Raw genomic sequence first — 14858 nt, 5'->3', positions numbered from 1 at the left:
TGTTTCTCTACACAGCCTCTCACACTACCCGACTTACTGAGTGTTTGTAAACATACGGAATAGTACATTTTATATAGAAATTTGTTGCTTTTGGAACTTTATGTAGGAAGTTAACGTTTAAAAAGCATAGCAGTTGAGTTAAAGATATACATTAGAAAATTTTTGGCTTTGGAACTTTATTTAAAAGGCGTAGCACTTGAGTTTAAAAGTTTTAATTTTGAAAATGGCGGGATACAGTTTTGAAACTAAAATTATTGCTCCATTCACACCGGTGGATTATGTGCTTTTCGGACTTATGTTGTCAGTTTCGGCGTTTATTGGAATATTTTATGCTGTTAAAGACAGAAATCGTAATAATACGAAAGAGTTTCTTTTAGCCGGCGGGAAAATGAATCCCATCCCGGTCGCGCTGTCGATTCTTGCAAGTTTTATGTCGGCAATTACTTTATTAGGAACGCCGGCGGAAATGTACAATTTTACGACAATGTATTGGTATATAGGTCTCGGGTACCTTCTGGTGGTTGCGGTTGCGGCTCATCTGTTTATACCGGTATTCTACCGGCTGAGGGTTACCAGCGCTTATGAGGTACGTATAAATAATACAATGATTTTTGTTCTTTCCATTCAAAATATCTTTTATTTCTTATTAAACCATATGGCACATCACATTTTAGGTGTATGAATACAAGATTTGAATGCTGCGAAGAAAACGCATTGAAAGTAATATTCTCTTGATAAAGATTTCTCGAGAGTCAGGAAAGTTCAGTAAGTTATGTTACATGTACAATGACCTACATAAATTCCTGGCATCTGTTTCTATTTTAAGGTAGGCGGACTTTTCTTGGGGTGGTTTTTGTCGAGTATAAATAAACAAGTGTGTGAATTTGGAATACGAATACTCTATTTTAAACACATGCTCCAAATTATTGTTTATGGAGTATATTCATGGAAGGTGGTTTATATAATGAATTGGTCCTTTAATAGAAAATTTGTTTACAAATAATAATAATGTTAATAGTATTTGATATCAAATAAGACAGTTTACCATGAAATAAATTTTATATACTTGATTTGATATGACTTATCTATATACATAGCAGACAATAAATAGATATAGAACAAAATATTATTATTCAGCATATTAATACTCATACTATACCACTTAATCAACAGTTTTGTTTCAAGAAATATATTATGAAAATATCCAAATGATTTCCATTTTGTTTAATGTATTTGAAATGCTAATGGAAAAACCCGCCTCCGTTGTCGAGGGATTAGAGTCGATGACTTCTAATCCAGTTACCTCTCTGGTGTGGGTTCGATCCCCGGAAGATGCTTTGGTAGTTTAGCACGGAGGAAGGTAGTCTAGTACTGTAACTCTCCAGGATCGATGGTTAGGAAACTACCCGCCTATATGACTGAAATACTGTTGGAAAAAGGCGTAAAATCAAACAAACAAACAAAAGCTAATGGAAAATATTCTTATGGTTGAACAATGGGGATTAAGTGATTTCAACTTTATGTGATATTTTCATAATATCACTTATTAACGTATCACAATAAAGGTTACGATTACAATTACATTAAAAGTTACTTTAGTCTAGGAGCATGCATCAAATTGTTATCAAAATGTTACCGGAAGTTTGTGCAATTCAATCAATTGCACAAATGCAACAACAAACTCCTAGGCCACTGATAAAACACGAAAAACCCGTGCTCTATCAACAGAAGTTAGAATTTATTGACTATTTAAAAAGTGCTACGTGTTGATATAAAATGAATATAGAAACTATTGAACGGCTAGTGTGTCTCTTATATGAAACGGCTGTCATATTTTGTACAGAACAAAACAAATTCAATGTTATAGAAATGTAAATGAAGAAATTTCCAATCACTATGTATATGTTAGTGTTCATCCGTGCTGTTCTACAGAAATTAGAAACTTCGACGGGAGCGATAGCGACAGGAGAATGTTTCTAATTTCTGTAGAACAGCTAAGGATGAACACTAACATATTTAGTGTCAAGCTTTATTTGGCTCTTGATTACGTCACTACGCGGTACTATGAAGCACTATGAAAAATAGAAGGCGACTATGAACGGATTTCAATATAGTATCGACTTTTTTTCTTCTATGAAAATTAACACACATAATTTTTAAGAAATACAGAGTTTTCATTGGATGACAAATAAAGCTGGACACTAAAAATTGTTTTTATTTAGGACAATCTTATGTTTTACACACAATACGTTACGGGTGATATCTTGTTCTTTTTATTTTTGATAAGGTAGATGCTGCTTCTGATAAGACTGATAATTCTCTCTTATGAGTTTGTTTATTGTAACGCTCTTGTTTTTTTTCTTTTTCTGATCAAATATTATTTGTATAATAGGCAGCTTTAAAGATTCTTGGGTTTCATTAGCAGCAAATCCAAAACTGAATTTATTTTATTCATTTTATGCAATTCAAAACTTTTTCGTGTTTTTAAACGTTACATTGTTCCAAATCAGTCCATTTGATAAATCAAGCGTAGTTAGCGTTTATCATTCTTCGGAACGCTTGATTTTAATGTTAGTTTAACGACCTACTTATAATTTTAATCAAGTGAAAATGTAGGAGGAACACAATATTTCATCAATTTTTCCATTATGTACGTAATTAAGTGGTACTTAGCTTATCAAGAGCATTACCTTATTGTTATTCATGAGTCACGAATAAGGTCAAATTTACAAAAACAATTAAACTCTTATTATGTTGTTTGACGTATTTCATGACGATTATTTGTTGCTGTTTTTTGGTTCTTCATCACTATTTTCACACACAATGGGATAATTCCGAACAGTGCCACGTAACATACAGGATAAATGGCTGACATTTAGCAGACACAGTTGTCTAGTGTTGACACCGTCTGACTACAAACTAAAGGATTACAAGTTCGAGCAACCACTGCTCCGATTGAAATGACGAATTATCTTTTTAATAAAATTTTAGACAAAAGTCCCACGTAATAGTTCTTTACATACATGTATTCAACGCTAAATACCGATGGTTTTTGCAAAATCGTTTGAATAAATCTCTGTCATACTTTTTTCTCAACAACTAAAATAAAAAATAACTTGTACATGTACTTGGCTGATGGTGTCGCCCATTGGGAAAAAAAAGAATATAAATAAGACTGAGTAAATTTTGTGAAAATAAATAAATGTAATTCATATGTGGACTACATATGACACCTCTATTTTAAAATGGGAATACCGCATACACCTGTTTAATATTAAATCATTCTGTATGGTGCAAACATTTTGCGGATATCTGGTTGTGACGTAGAAAGCGTTGGTGTTGGGTGCAGTTTAAATAACAGACGACATTTTAAACTGGTGTTGTTCTGCACTACACTTCTCTACCAGGAAGTGTTATTCAAGGATTATAATACTTGAGCCGCGTCACGACAAAACCAACATTATGCGTTTGCGACCAGCATGGATCCAGACCAGCCTGCGCATCCGCGAAGTCTGATCAGGATCCATGCTGTTCGTTATCAGTTTCTCTACTTGTAATAGGGTTTGTAAGCGAACAGCTTGGATCCTGATCAGACTGCGCGGATGCGCAGGCTGGTCTGGATCCATGCTGGTCGCAAACGCATTGCGTTGGTTTTGTCATGACGCGACTCAAATATATACGTATATCAAAGTATATGCATCATTTTACGTATGAGTTGGTTAATTTGGTAATGTTTTGTGGTTTAAAGTGCATGACGTCATTCAATATTTGCATAAGGACAGGACTATACATTGTAGAAGCTGTAAAACATGTTGTTTAAGAACTAAATAAAACACTTGAATGTGTTTGATTAAACAAAACAAATATAGGTCTTTTTGCATAATATATCATTATTATTTACCGAAGATTATGAATTGTGTTAAGTTGTTGTTTATGACAATTCAAAGGTCATCAAGCTTGTTGATTTAGCTTTTTATATACATGAAGCTATTTTAAAGTTTGCTATACGAGAGCTGTTTTTTACACATGTCTTAAAATATGAGTAATGTAACATCTCTCTACTATATATGTGAAGTTATAGCATCATTTACGAGTCCGACACTTGAGAGAATATCTTTCTTTATTAAAATAATATTATAAATGTAATAATACGTAACAGTGAATAATATTATAATTATCAACTTCATCGTCATCAATATCATCATCTTTATCATCATCATCATCATCATCATCATCATCATCATCGTCATCGTCATCATCATTTTGAATGTTTTACTTCCACTGACTGTTACGGTCGGATATTGTACCTTCCCAGACTTACTGTGTAGGAACATATGAGATCTGATAACCTAACTGCAGGCTTTTAGAGAATACTTCCGCACTTTTAATTTTCTTCACAGCTAGACAGAAAATAGTCCGTGCTACTCGCAAAATATTAAACAAAATATAAGAACATACTTTAAGGACGGCAAACAGCGATACGTTAGGCGTCGTTCAGTGACTTTTTGTATCTGTGTAATAAAGGTCGAAAGCTAGGCGGACTGAAATTGGCTATTTTTAATTTTTATGAATAAAATATTTATATGTAAATGCTGGGAACGCTAAGAACATTAGAAGAAGCTGGTGTTGCATTTTACAATACAAATGTACTTTCTTCTTGTCAGGTCTAGTAGAACGCGCAGCTGAACTTTGTACTGATTTTAGTATTATATTTTGTCCCATTCCTTCTAGACGAACTTGTCTTCTTTTTGAATAGAAAAGAGTATCGAGTTTCAGACTCACGCTTGCAAGTACTCTACTGAAATTTAAGAAGAAACGAAAATTCCCATAAGTCATGGTCAGTTCTTGTCAAAGGTTTCTGTATATGTTAAAATGAGCGTGCCATGACAAAACCAACATAATGGGTTTGCGTCCAGCATGGATACAGACCAGCCTGCGCATCCGCGCAGTCTGATCAGGATCCATGCTGTTCGCTTATAAACCCTATTACAAGTACCGAAACTGATAGCGAACAGCATGTATCCTGACCAGACTGCGCGGATGCGCAGGCTGGTCCGGATCCATGCTGGTCGCAAACCTATTATGTTGGTTTTGTCATGGTGCGGCTCAAATATGTACGAGAGACCGGTGGGGACATTTCAACTTCATTATTTCCCAAATTCATGTTCGTGAACTTATTGATGAAGTTGAATTCGTGAAGTTGAAATCGTGAATTCATGAAGTTAAAATCGTGTATTCATGAAGTTGAAATCGTGAATTCGTGAATTATGTATGTTGAAATCGTAAAGATGAATCCAAGAATTCAAGAAGATAAAATTTCACCACCGGTATTTTGTATATATACTATGATATTCATGTAGAATTTCGATCGCCTTATTATTGTCATTTTCATTTTTAACTCAAATCATTTTTGATGAAGAGAATGTATAGCGCATTTTCTACCTTTTGGCTTAAAGATATGTTTCTTGATAATTATTTATTTTATAACTTGTTTTTATGGTAGATAAACACGATTTCATATTGAATAACTACCAGCTATAGTTTTCAAGTAATAAAATTTACATTAGACATTAAATTAAGTTAATACAACCCTCAACAATAAATAACATACTCAGGTAACCAGCCTTTGTTTTTTGTTGTTGTTGTTTTTTGGGGGGTGTTGTTGTTGTTTTTTTGGTGTTTTTGTTATAATTGTTATTATTGTTGTTGTTGTTGTTGTTATTATTATTTTATTATTTTTATTATTATTATTATAATTATCATCATCATCATCATCATCATCATCATCATCATCATCATCATCATCATCATCATCATTATTATTATTATTATTATTATTATTATTATTACAATTATTATTATTATTATTATTATTATTATTATTATTATTATTATTATTATTTTCATCATTATTATTATTATTTGCAAGCTTTATAAATTATTTTCACGACTACAAAGCTCATGGAGAAACAAAGATTTTATAGAAAAGAAAGTTATGTTTTACAAAATTTGTCAAACAATGTACCTTTTCTGGGGATGTCGTCTGTAAAGTTTAACTTGAATTTTCACCTGTTGTGTTGTGTGTATACAATTTTATTCGAGACAGCCGCTGACCTCTAAATGATTTAGTACATTTTGTACATATGTAGGTACAACATCGATGAATACGTATATAGTAGCATGAATTGTTTGATATAACTTATACGGTATACACGTCCATTTTAGATACCTCATCATTTTTCATGTGCACTACATTTCAGACGTGATCAAACATATAGAGCAGGTTATATATACAACTTTTATCATTCTTATTTCTTAAAGTGTAATCTTAACAACGGAAAAAGCTTATACAGACAACTATAGTGTTTCAAAATTTACTTTGGAGTAAAAAATAGTTAATTTTCAATATGACGGAATATAGTTTTGAAACGAAGAAAATTGCGCCGTTTAATGTTGTGGATTATGTGCTATTCGGACTTATGTTGGCGATGTCGGCGTTTATTGGAATATTTTATGCCATTAAAGACAGAAATCGAAATAATACAAAGGAGTTTCTGTTAGCCGGCGGGAAAATGAATCCCATCCCCGTCGCGTTGTCGATTCTTGCAAGTTTTATGTCGGCAATTACTTTATTAGGAACGCCGGCGGAAATGTATAATTACACTACAATGTATTGGTATATAGGTCTCGGGTACCTTCTGGTGGTTGCGGCCGCGGCTCATCTGTTTATACCGGTGTTCTACCGGCTGAGGGTAACCAGCGCTTATGAGGTACTTTTTATTTTATTCAAAAGCTAAGAGCTTGAACATGACAGTTATTTTATCACACGCAAATAATTCTTCTGTAGCCAATTGCTATATTTATGCAACTTTGTACCTTTGGGTGTTGTTAATTTACTATAAAGTTAACGATTAATGCTTATGTTTTAAGTCTTATTTTATTCTAGAATGCAACAAGATAGTAAGCAATCGGTGCTGAAGGGTTTATTTTATTCTAGAATATAACTTATAAAGACGTTCAAATTACGATCATCAGAAAACATAAAGTTCGGTACGTTAGAGCATTTTGGAATAAATTTGTGATTTTTTATTTATAAAAACCTGTTTTCTGCCAGAGGCAACTGTATATCAGTGCACGCGAGTGTGTTGTTATTTACATATTTATGTATCTATATATACATAAAGTACAAAACAATATATCCTTCTCAAATAATCGCACACATATCTTTTTTTGTATTTGTATGGTGTAAACCTTCTTGACGAACCATTCTTTTTTTTAGAATATATGGTATACGGATATGAAGTGTTTTTTTTTTTTTTTTGGAAAATAATGTTATTCATCAAAATGGCGCGGTTTATGTAAATTATACATCGCAACCTATATATTATCTTATCTGCAGATTTAGTCATGGTACATATATAAGATATGCTGATTACAAACTTTTGACACATACTAGAACCATTTTTATCCGACAAACTCGGAGATAACACTTTGTCAACTGTTTGTCGTTTATTTCTTTTAACAGCTTGCAATGTAAACAGAAGTTTTCGTGTTATGCAATTACACTTATTCATTCTTAATCCCTAACCAGGATTTCAAAGAAAATATAATCAAAATGATGATATAATTTTCCATTGAAGAATCCGACTGACCTAGCTCTGTATTGGCGGACTACGCTTTCATTTAAAAGTTTTAATTGACATTGGTCAGACCTGATATGAGCACTTTTGAGGCAGCTTCGTCGGCTTACTTCCGCAACGGGTCTTGAAAGCACAGTAGACACTTTAGCCACTGTTCTCTTTACACCGTTCCACTAGTGATGGCAAATGTATGTTATTGTCGAATAAATTAGTATTCAATAAGTTAAACAATCGTTATGGTACAAATCCGTAACACAGTGGCTTCAAATCATATGCCCCTTACATGCAAGAAAATTTGAAGTTTTACATTTTATCCACGCAGATAGCTTAAGGAAATTGATGTTTCTATTAGGTGGAGATTGGACCAATAAAGCACGGAGTCACCAGTTAGAAAATCTCTATATCAGCTTATCAGTGCCAGTGCGACTTTAAAACATGGCATACAAAAACTTACAAAATTCTATTTGTTTCACATTTGAAATTACGATAATCAAAATTGACATCTTTCTCCCATTTTTTACCTTAAGAAAAAACCAATGTCATGTTCTTAAGTGAATTGTATATATTATAAGTTTTTCAATTTCCGGTACTTTAATATGTTAATCGACTTTTCTAACAAAGGGTAATTTACTAATTTAATTTGTACGTTTGAATGGGCATAGGATGGCATTTTCAATATTGAATTTAGTTTACTTTTAATAAGTTTAAAAGTCAGTTTGTGATAAGCGTCGGACTGAATGAACAACTCAAGACGTTGATATAACAAATTAAGTCAAGAAGGTCCTTGATGGTATTGACAATTCACTTCTTTTACTGTATAATGAATTCAAATTGAAAATAAAAAAGATAAAATATAACTTGAAAGGCAAATCGCCTATCTCGGATGATCTTTTATCATGAACAAAAGAGTACATTGTTTAAATTTGCACTTTTCCATATAAGAAAACGAATTTGTCACACACTAAAAAAGGTTTTAGAAATTTTAAGATTTTAACACTTTGTTTTAATCATCACATTTGTAGTGCTTAATATTATCGAATTTACTATTTCATCACCATATTATTACCATGTTCTACCTATTTGTCCTAGCAAAATACAATGAAACATGTGTTAAAAGACCTCTTCTGGATAACACTTTAAATAAAGGCCACTTTTTGCCAACCCTTGATTGATTAAATGAAACAGAGTAACCTCTAAATAAAGACCACTTGTCTAAAAAGGTCAAGTCAAGTCTGATCCTTGGATGACCTTAGCTCACAGGTTTGACTGTAGATGACATGTCTGTATATTTTGACATGTTATAGGTAATATCTGTGACAGCTAGATTAAAACACTTTACTTATACACTTGAACATTATATATGCACTTGAAAACATTTTTAACAATTAGAACAAAGTTTTGATTGTTCAGCCACAAGATCCAATTCTTTAAATAGCTGAAGAGTTGGTAAATTAGATTTTCTATTTTAGACAATATTATCAAATGTTTGCTAAAGTTGCTTGTTTAGTAAAAATCAAATTCAAATTTCATTTAATTTACTTTGCATTCTCTCACCAGCTATAAACTGAATGATTCATGTTTGAAGACGTATGTTTTACAAAAGATAATTGCTCAGGACGCACGAACTTATGTTTGATTGTTTAAGAGCAAAACCACATCCATGTGAGTTATTGCTTTTTTAGAACCCCACTCTGATATACATTTAGTCGTTGACTTCCGCAAAGATTATGTAATGGGTTTGCTTTAAATTTAAAACTTCAACTTTAGCCTACTGGCGGCAACTACACCTACCCGTGCAACCCGTGCAGTCGGCACGAATGTGTCGTCTGATCGTCGTCTGCATTGTCCGCTATTCAGTACGTATTTTCCTTATAAATGATAGATATGAGCCGCGTCACGACAAAACCAACATAGTGGGTTTGCGACCAGCATGGATCCAAACCAGCCTGCGCATCCGCGCAGTCTGATCAGGATCCATGCTGTTCGCTTACAAACCCTATAACAAGTAGAGAAACTGATAGCGAACTGCATGGATCCTGATCAGACTGGGCGGATGCGCAGGCTGGTCTGGATCCATGCTGGTCGCAAACGCATTACGTTGGTTTTGTCATGACGCGGCTCAATTGTTTTGTCCAGATTTAAAGATGGACATGCCCATTTAAGATATTTAGCGTGGTTTTGGTTTAATGATTCAAAAGATTCTGTTAAGAAGCGGCTTGATCCGACTGCTCTGTCGTATTCCTCTAGTTTGGAAGAAAACCATTATTTTGTATAAGATGTCACTTATCAATATATTTTAAACTTTTACTTACATGCATTAAACGGGAATTGGGTAAAAAACTGATACTTTTCACAAGAAACCCTCTACATCGATATATCTTTACATAGTTATATCCTATTTAAAGTGTGTACAGTGAACAAAACGACATGCGGTCATCATGTGCATTTATTCATTTTCATTTTTGTTTATCTAATTGAAATATACTATTATAAATCACAAGTCATGTAACTGTGAAGTAAAAGGTCACAGGTCATTACTCAAGAGTCAAATGGGCCCTCAAGGGCTTTCATAAGTACCTGATATGTCAGTATATAGCAAATATATTTAAAAAGCAGTGGCGTATAATACATAAATCGTGTAAACTTTTAAAGGCCAATTATGCCTCGGAAGTGCTAAAAAATTTCATGTCTCAAACGCGTTATATTTTTGTTGTACTTTTAAAATTTCCAAAACGTTACTCATTGGCCTATTAGCTCATCTTATGTCTTTTGGCAATAAAAGGTACAGTTATAGTGATTCATTTTTTGTATGGAAGTCAAAATACTACTTTGTTTACATTTTGCTACTTTTATAACATATAATTTTACATATTGCGCTATTTTCTTCTGGTTACAAACATCTTACACGCTCTAAAACCATTATTTAAAGGTTATAAAATCCATGTTTGCCATTTCTGAAAACGTAAATAGTTAATCATTTCTGAGGCATATTGTGCCTTTAAAACAGGTGCAACAATGATGTGTGCCCAGCAAAATGACTGAAAGCTCGAATCAAGGTGATTTAAACTATTTTCGTTATTCGTTAATGTCCTTAAATCATATTGTGTATCATTATAAAATATATATCCTCGTGAAATTACTAGAAGCTTTAACCAGATGCCAATGTTGCGGGGTTACTATCTTTAATAAGTTAAAACATCAACACCACCATAAAACCCGTATATGATAAACTGTGTTAGTTAATAAAGAAGCAGTGTTCGCTTTCAGATAAGCTTCATACATTAAGAATCTATCTACGTAATCAAGATTTTCCAGAAGAGGAAGTAAATTTCTATAAAAAAAGGCCAAAACACGAGCTTATTTTAACTTAATAATCAAGTGCATTAAATGGTGAAATTAACTTACATGGGTAGAATTATGATAAAATATAAGTTACACGATAAGGTTGAAGGCGAAATATTAAGGCGAACTTCAGTTACACGGGTAGAATTATGATAAAGACTAAGTTACACAATAAGGTTGAAGACGAAATGTTTAGGTGAAATTAAGTTACACGGGTAGACTTATGATAAAATTTAAGTTACACGATAAGTTGAAGACGAAATATTAAGGCGAACTTAAGTTACACGGGTAGATTTAAGATAAAGATTAAGTTACACAATAAGGTTGAAGACGAAATGTTAAGTTGAAATTAAGTTACACGGGTAGAATTATGATAAATATTGAATTACACAATAAGGTTGGAGACGAAATATTAAGGCGAACTTAAGTTACACGGGTAGACTTATGATAATATTTAAGTTACACGATAAGGTTGAAGGCGAAATATTAAGGCGAACTTAAGTTACACGGGTAGAATTATGATAATATTTAAGTTACACGATAAGGTTGAAGGCGAAATATTAAGGCGAACTTAAGTTACACGGGTAGAATTATGATAATATTTAAGTTACACGATAAGGTTGAAGGCGAAATATTAAGGCGAACTTCAGTTACACGGGTAGACTTATGAATAATATTTAAGTTACACGATAAGGTTAAATGCGAAAATATTAAGGCGAACTTAAGTTACACGGGTAGAATTATGATAATATTTAAGTTACACGATAAGGTTGAAGGCGAAATATTAAGGCGAACTTAAGTTACACGGGTAGAATTATGATAATATTTAAGTTACACGATAAGGTTGAAGGCGAAATATTAAGGCGAACTTAAGTTACACGGGTAGAATTATGATAATATTTAAATTACACGATAAGGTTGAGGCGAAATATTAAGGCGAACTTAAGTTACACGGTAGAATTATGATAATATTTAAGTTACACGATAAGGTTGAAGGCGAAATATTAAGGCGAACTTAAGTTACACGGGTAGAATTATGATAATATTTAAGTTACACGATAAGGTTGAAGGCGAAATATTAAGGCGAACTTAAGTTACACGGGTAGAATTATGATAATATTTAAGTTACACGATAAGGTTGAAGGCGAAATATTAAGGCGAACTTAAGTTACACGGGTAGATTTAAGATAAAGATTAAGTTACACAATAAGGTTGAAGACGAAATGTTAAGTTGAAATTAAGTTACACGGGTAGAATTATGATAAATATTGAATTACACAATAAGGTTGGAGACGAAATATTGAGGCGAACTTAAGTTACACGGGTAGACTTATGATAATATTTAAGTTACACGATAAGGTTGGAGACGAAATATTAAGGCGAACTTCAGTTACACGGGTAGAATTATGATAAAGACTAAGTTACACAATAAGGTTGAAGACGAAATGTTTAGGTGAAATTAAGTTACACGGGTAGACTTATGATAAAATTTAAGTTACACGATAAGTTGAAGACGAAATATTAAGGCGAACTTAAGTTACACGGGTAGATTTAAGATAAAGATTAAGTTACACAATAAGGTTGAAGACGAAATGTTAAGTTGAAATTAAGTTACACGGGTAGATTATGATAAATATTGAATTACACAATAAGGTTGGAGACGAAATATTGAGGCGAACTTAAGTTACACGGGTTGACTTATGATAATATTTAAGTTACACGATAAGGTTGAAAAGACGAAATATTAAGGCGAACTTAAGTTACACGATTAGAATTATGATAAAGATTAAGTTACACAATAAGGCTGAAGACGAAATGTTTAGGTGAAAGGTAGAATTATGATAAAAATTTAAGTTACATTGTGGCGCCGTTATATGTCGCAACGCCGCTAAATGTCGCACTTGCCGCTAAATGTCGCACCATTGACGCTAAATGTCGCAACCGCCGCTAAATGTCGCAAAACAATGTGACGTTAAATGTCGCAATGTTAACGTTAAATGTCGCACGAATTTCCCTTACCGTTAAATGTCGCAACACTACCGTTAAATGTCGCAAGATGTAATTTTATGTTGAACTCAAATTTTATTGTTGTATCATATTAATTAAATCTGCCTACTCAATTTGAAAGCGTGTGGATTTATTATATATGGAACTGCGCTAAAATTTAGGCGGCGATAATACTCATCTTGTAAATAAATGTATATTGTTTTGCGTTCGATTTTTAGCTGATCTTATGCAAGTACATATTGATAATTATACAATTGTCTACTATTTGTATGAAACTGCAAAATTGGCATTGTTCTGTAAATAGTTAAGTACAATTGTGTCTGTAAAATGGCAGAAGAGACGTCTGAGGTGGCAGTCTGATGGCCTAGTTGACTGAGGAGGCAAATTGTCTCGCTGTCGGAAGAGGAAGCCTAAATTGCTGACGACCTGGAACTTAAGAGTTTGCCTAACGCCCTGTAAGCCTAACGTTGGTAGCCTAGTATCCTGAGGAGGCCGCCTAACATCCTAAAAGCCTATCGATGTCAGCTTTGCAACCTGAAGTTGGCAATCTAACAGCTTAGAGTCGGCAGCCTAGTAGCTTAAAGTTAGTGACTTATATTATAAATATGGAAACAATTTAAAATACAGTAAAATCACTATGAAAGGTCATGCAAAAGCACATACACATGCATGATAATGGAAAAAAACGCCTTTACCTTTAGGGCACAATTTTCCTAAAATCTACTAGTACAAAGGGCTTCATAATTTAAACATTTATTAATCAATACAATAAACTTGATCATGGCAAGTAACATAATTATTGCATAAATTTTAATCAAGTTATTGCCATTTTCAGCAGTTTGAGAATGAATATCGTTAACCTAAACCGGCATGTTGGATTTATTTAAGTACTGTCTATACTGATGGCTTCATAATTTCCACACTTACTTATTTAGAAAAAGTTCATGACATTGCCATCTATTTTCCCAAGTTATATTCCTTTTTTTCACTTTGAAAATAGGACCTTGTATGGTTAACCTATTCCGGTAAGTTGGATTTATCTTAAAAATTTATTTAATGATATCTTCTATATCTGGTAGGTGGATACCATTAATGGCCGTGTATTTTTTATGGAGTAAGGGGTCTCTAGTGTCAAGGTCACTGGTGTGATTTTGTTATAACAGTTTTGCTCATTAAGCCGTTATTGTTAAGATTATGTATTTCATGTTTAATACAAACATGCCAAGGGAGGTCCTCTTCCTTTGGGTTTAGTTGGGGGTCCTGTGGGTAAAGGCCAAAGTCACCAATGCCAAAAATAGATTTTAACATTTTTACAGGTGTTTTAACATTATTCTTTTGAAAGATGTCTTTTATATTTGGTAGGGACATGGAATTGAGGTCTTCTCCTTTGGATGGAGTTATGGTTCAGTTGGGTCAAGGTCACCAGTTCTAAAATAGATTTCTACACTTTTACAGCCTTTATTTATTGACAAATGTATTTCATATTTGGAAGGTAGATAACTTGCATGGTATTCTTTCTTTATAGACCTTTTTACGACGCGGTCCGTTGCTATGTAAAATCGACCGGAAATAGAATTTTTCGCGCATGCGCAATCTGCGTAGGGCTAAAAAAATGCTTCGCCCTACATAGAAATATAGTAGAAGTTCATAGACAATTCCGAGTTAGTTCAAGGTAAACGGTAAAAAAATATATAAAATATCTTTTAACAAATATAGAAAAGATGACTTATATTTTTTGTGGCGAAGAATGTCATAAAGGGCATGGAAAAGATAACTGTTTATGACTTTATGATCACGGACCTGACACTGAGATCATTTTTTTAAAGAAGATGTGGAAATAGTATCTATAAGCAAATGAAAAGTCAACTT

At 33.1% G+C, this 14858-nt stretch overlaps 1 protein-coding gene across 2 annotated transcripts in view; it reads left to right on the top strand.

Moving 5' to 3' along the window:
• Positions 1–14858, top strand: part of LOC132736125 (sodium-coupled monocarboxylate transporter 1-like) — a 55219-nt gene continuing 40361 nt past the window's right edge. The window contains exon 1 of one of the 2 annotated variants that reach the window (XM_060723205.1): positions 1–586. In XM_060723205.1, coding sequence (XP_060579188.1) covers positions 224–586 — 363 coding nt within the window. In that variant the 5' untranslated portion in view covers positions 1–223. Of the gene's footprint in view, positions 587–6228; positions 6771–14858 lie in introns of those variants that run through there. The other variant, XM_060723204.1, reaches the window with a different exon arrangement.

This window comes from Ruditapes philippinarum, unplaced genomic scaffold (genome assembly GCF_026571515.1).
Source record: "Ruditapes philippinarum isolate M1 unplaced genomic scaffold, ASM2657151v2 ctg4085_1_1_1_1, whole genome shotgun sequence".
NCBI lineage: Eukaryota > Metazoa > Mollusca > Bivalvia > Venerida > Veneridae > Ruditapes > Ruditapes philippinarum.
This window is presented reverse-complemented; position numbering and strand designations above follow the sequence as displayed.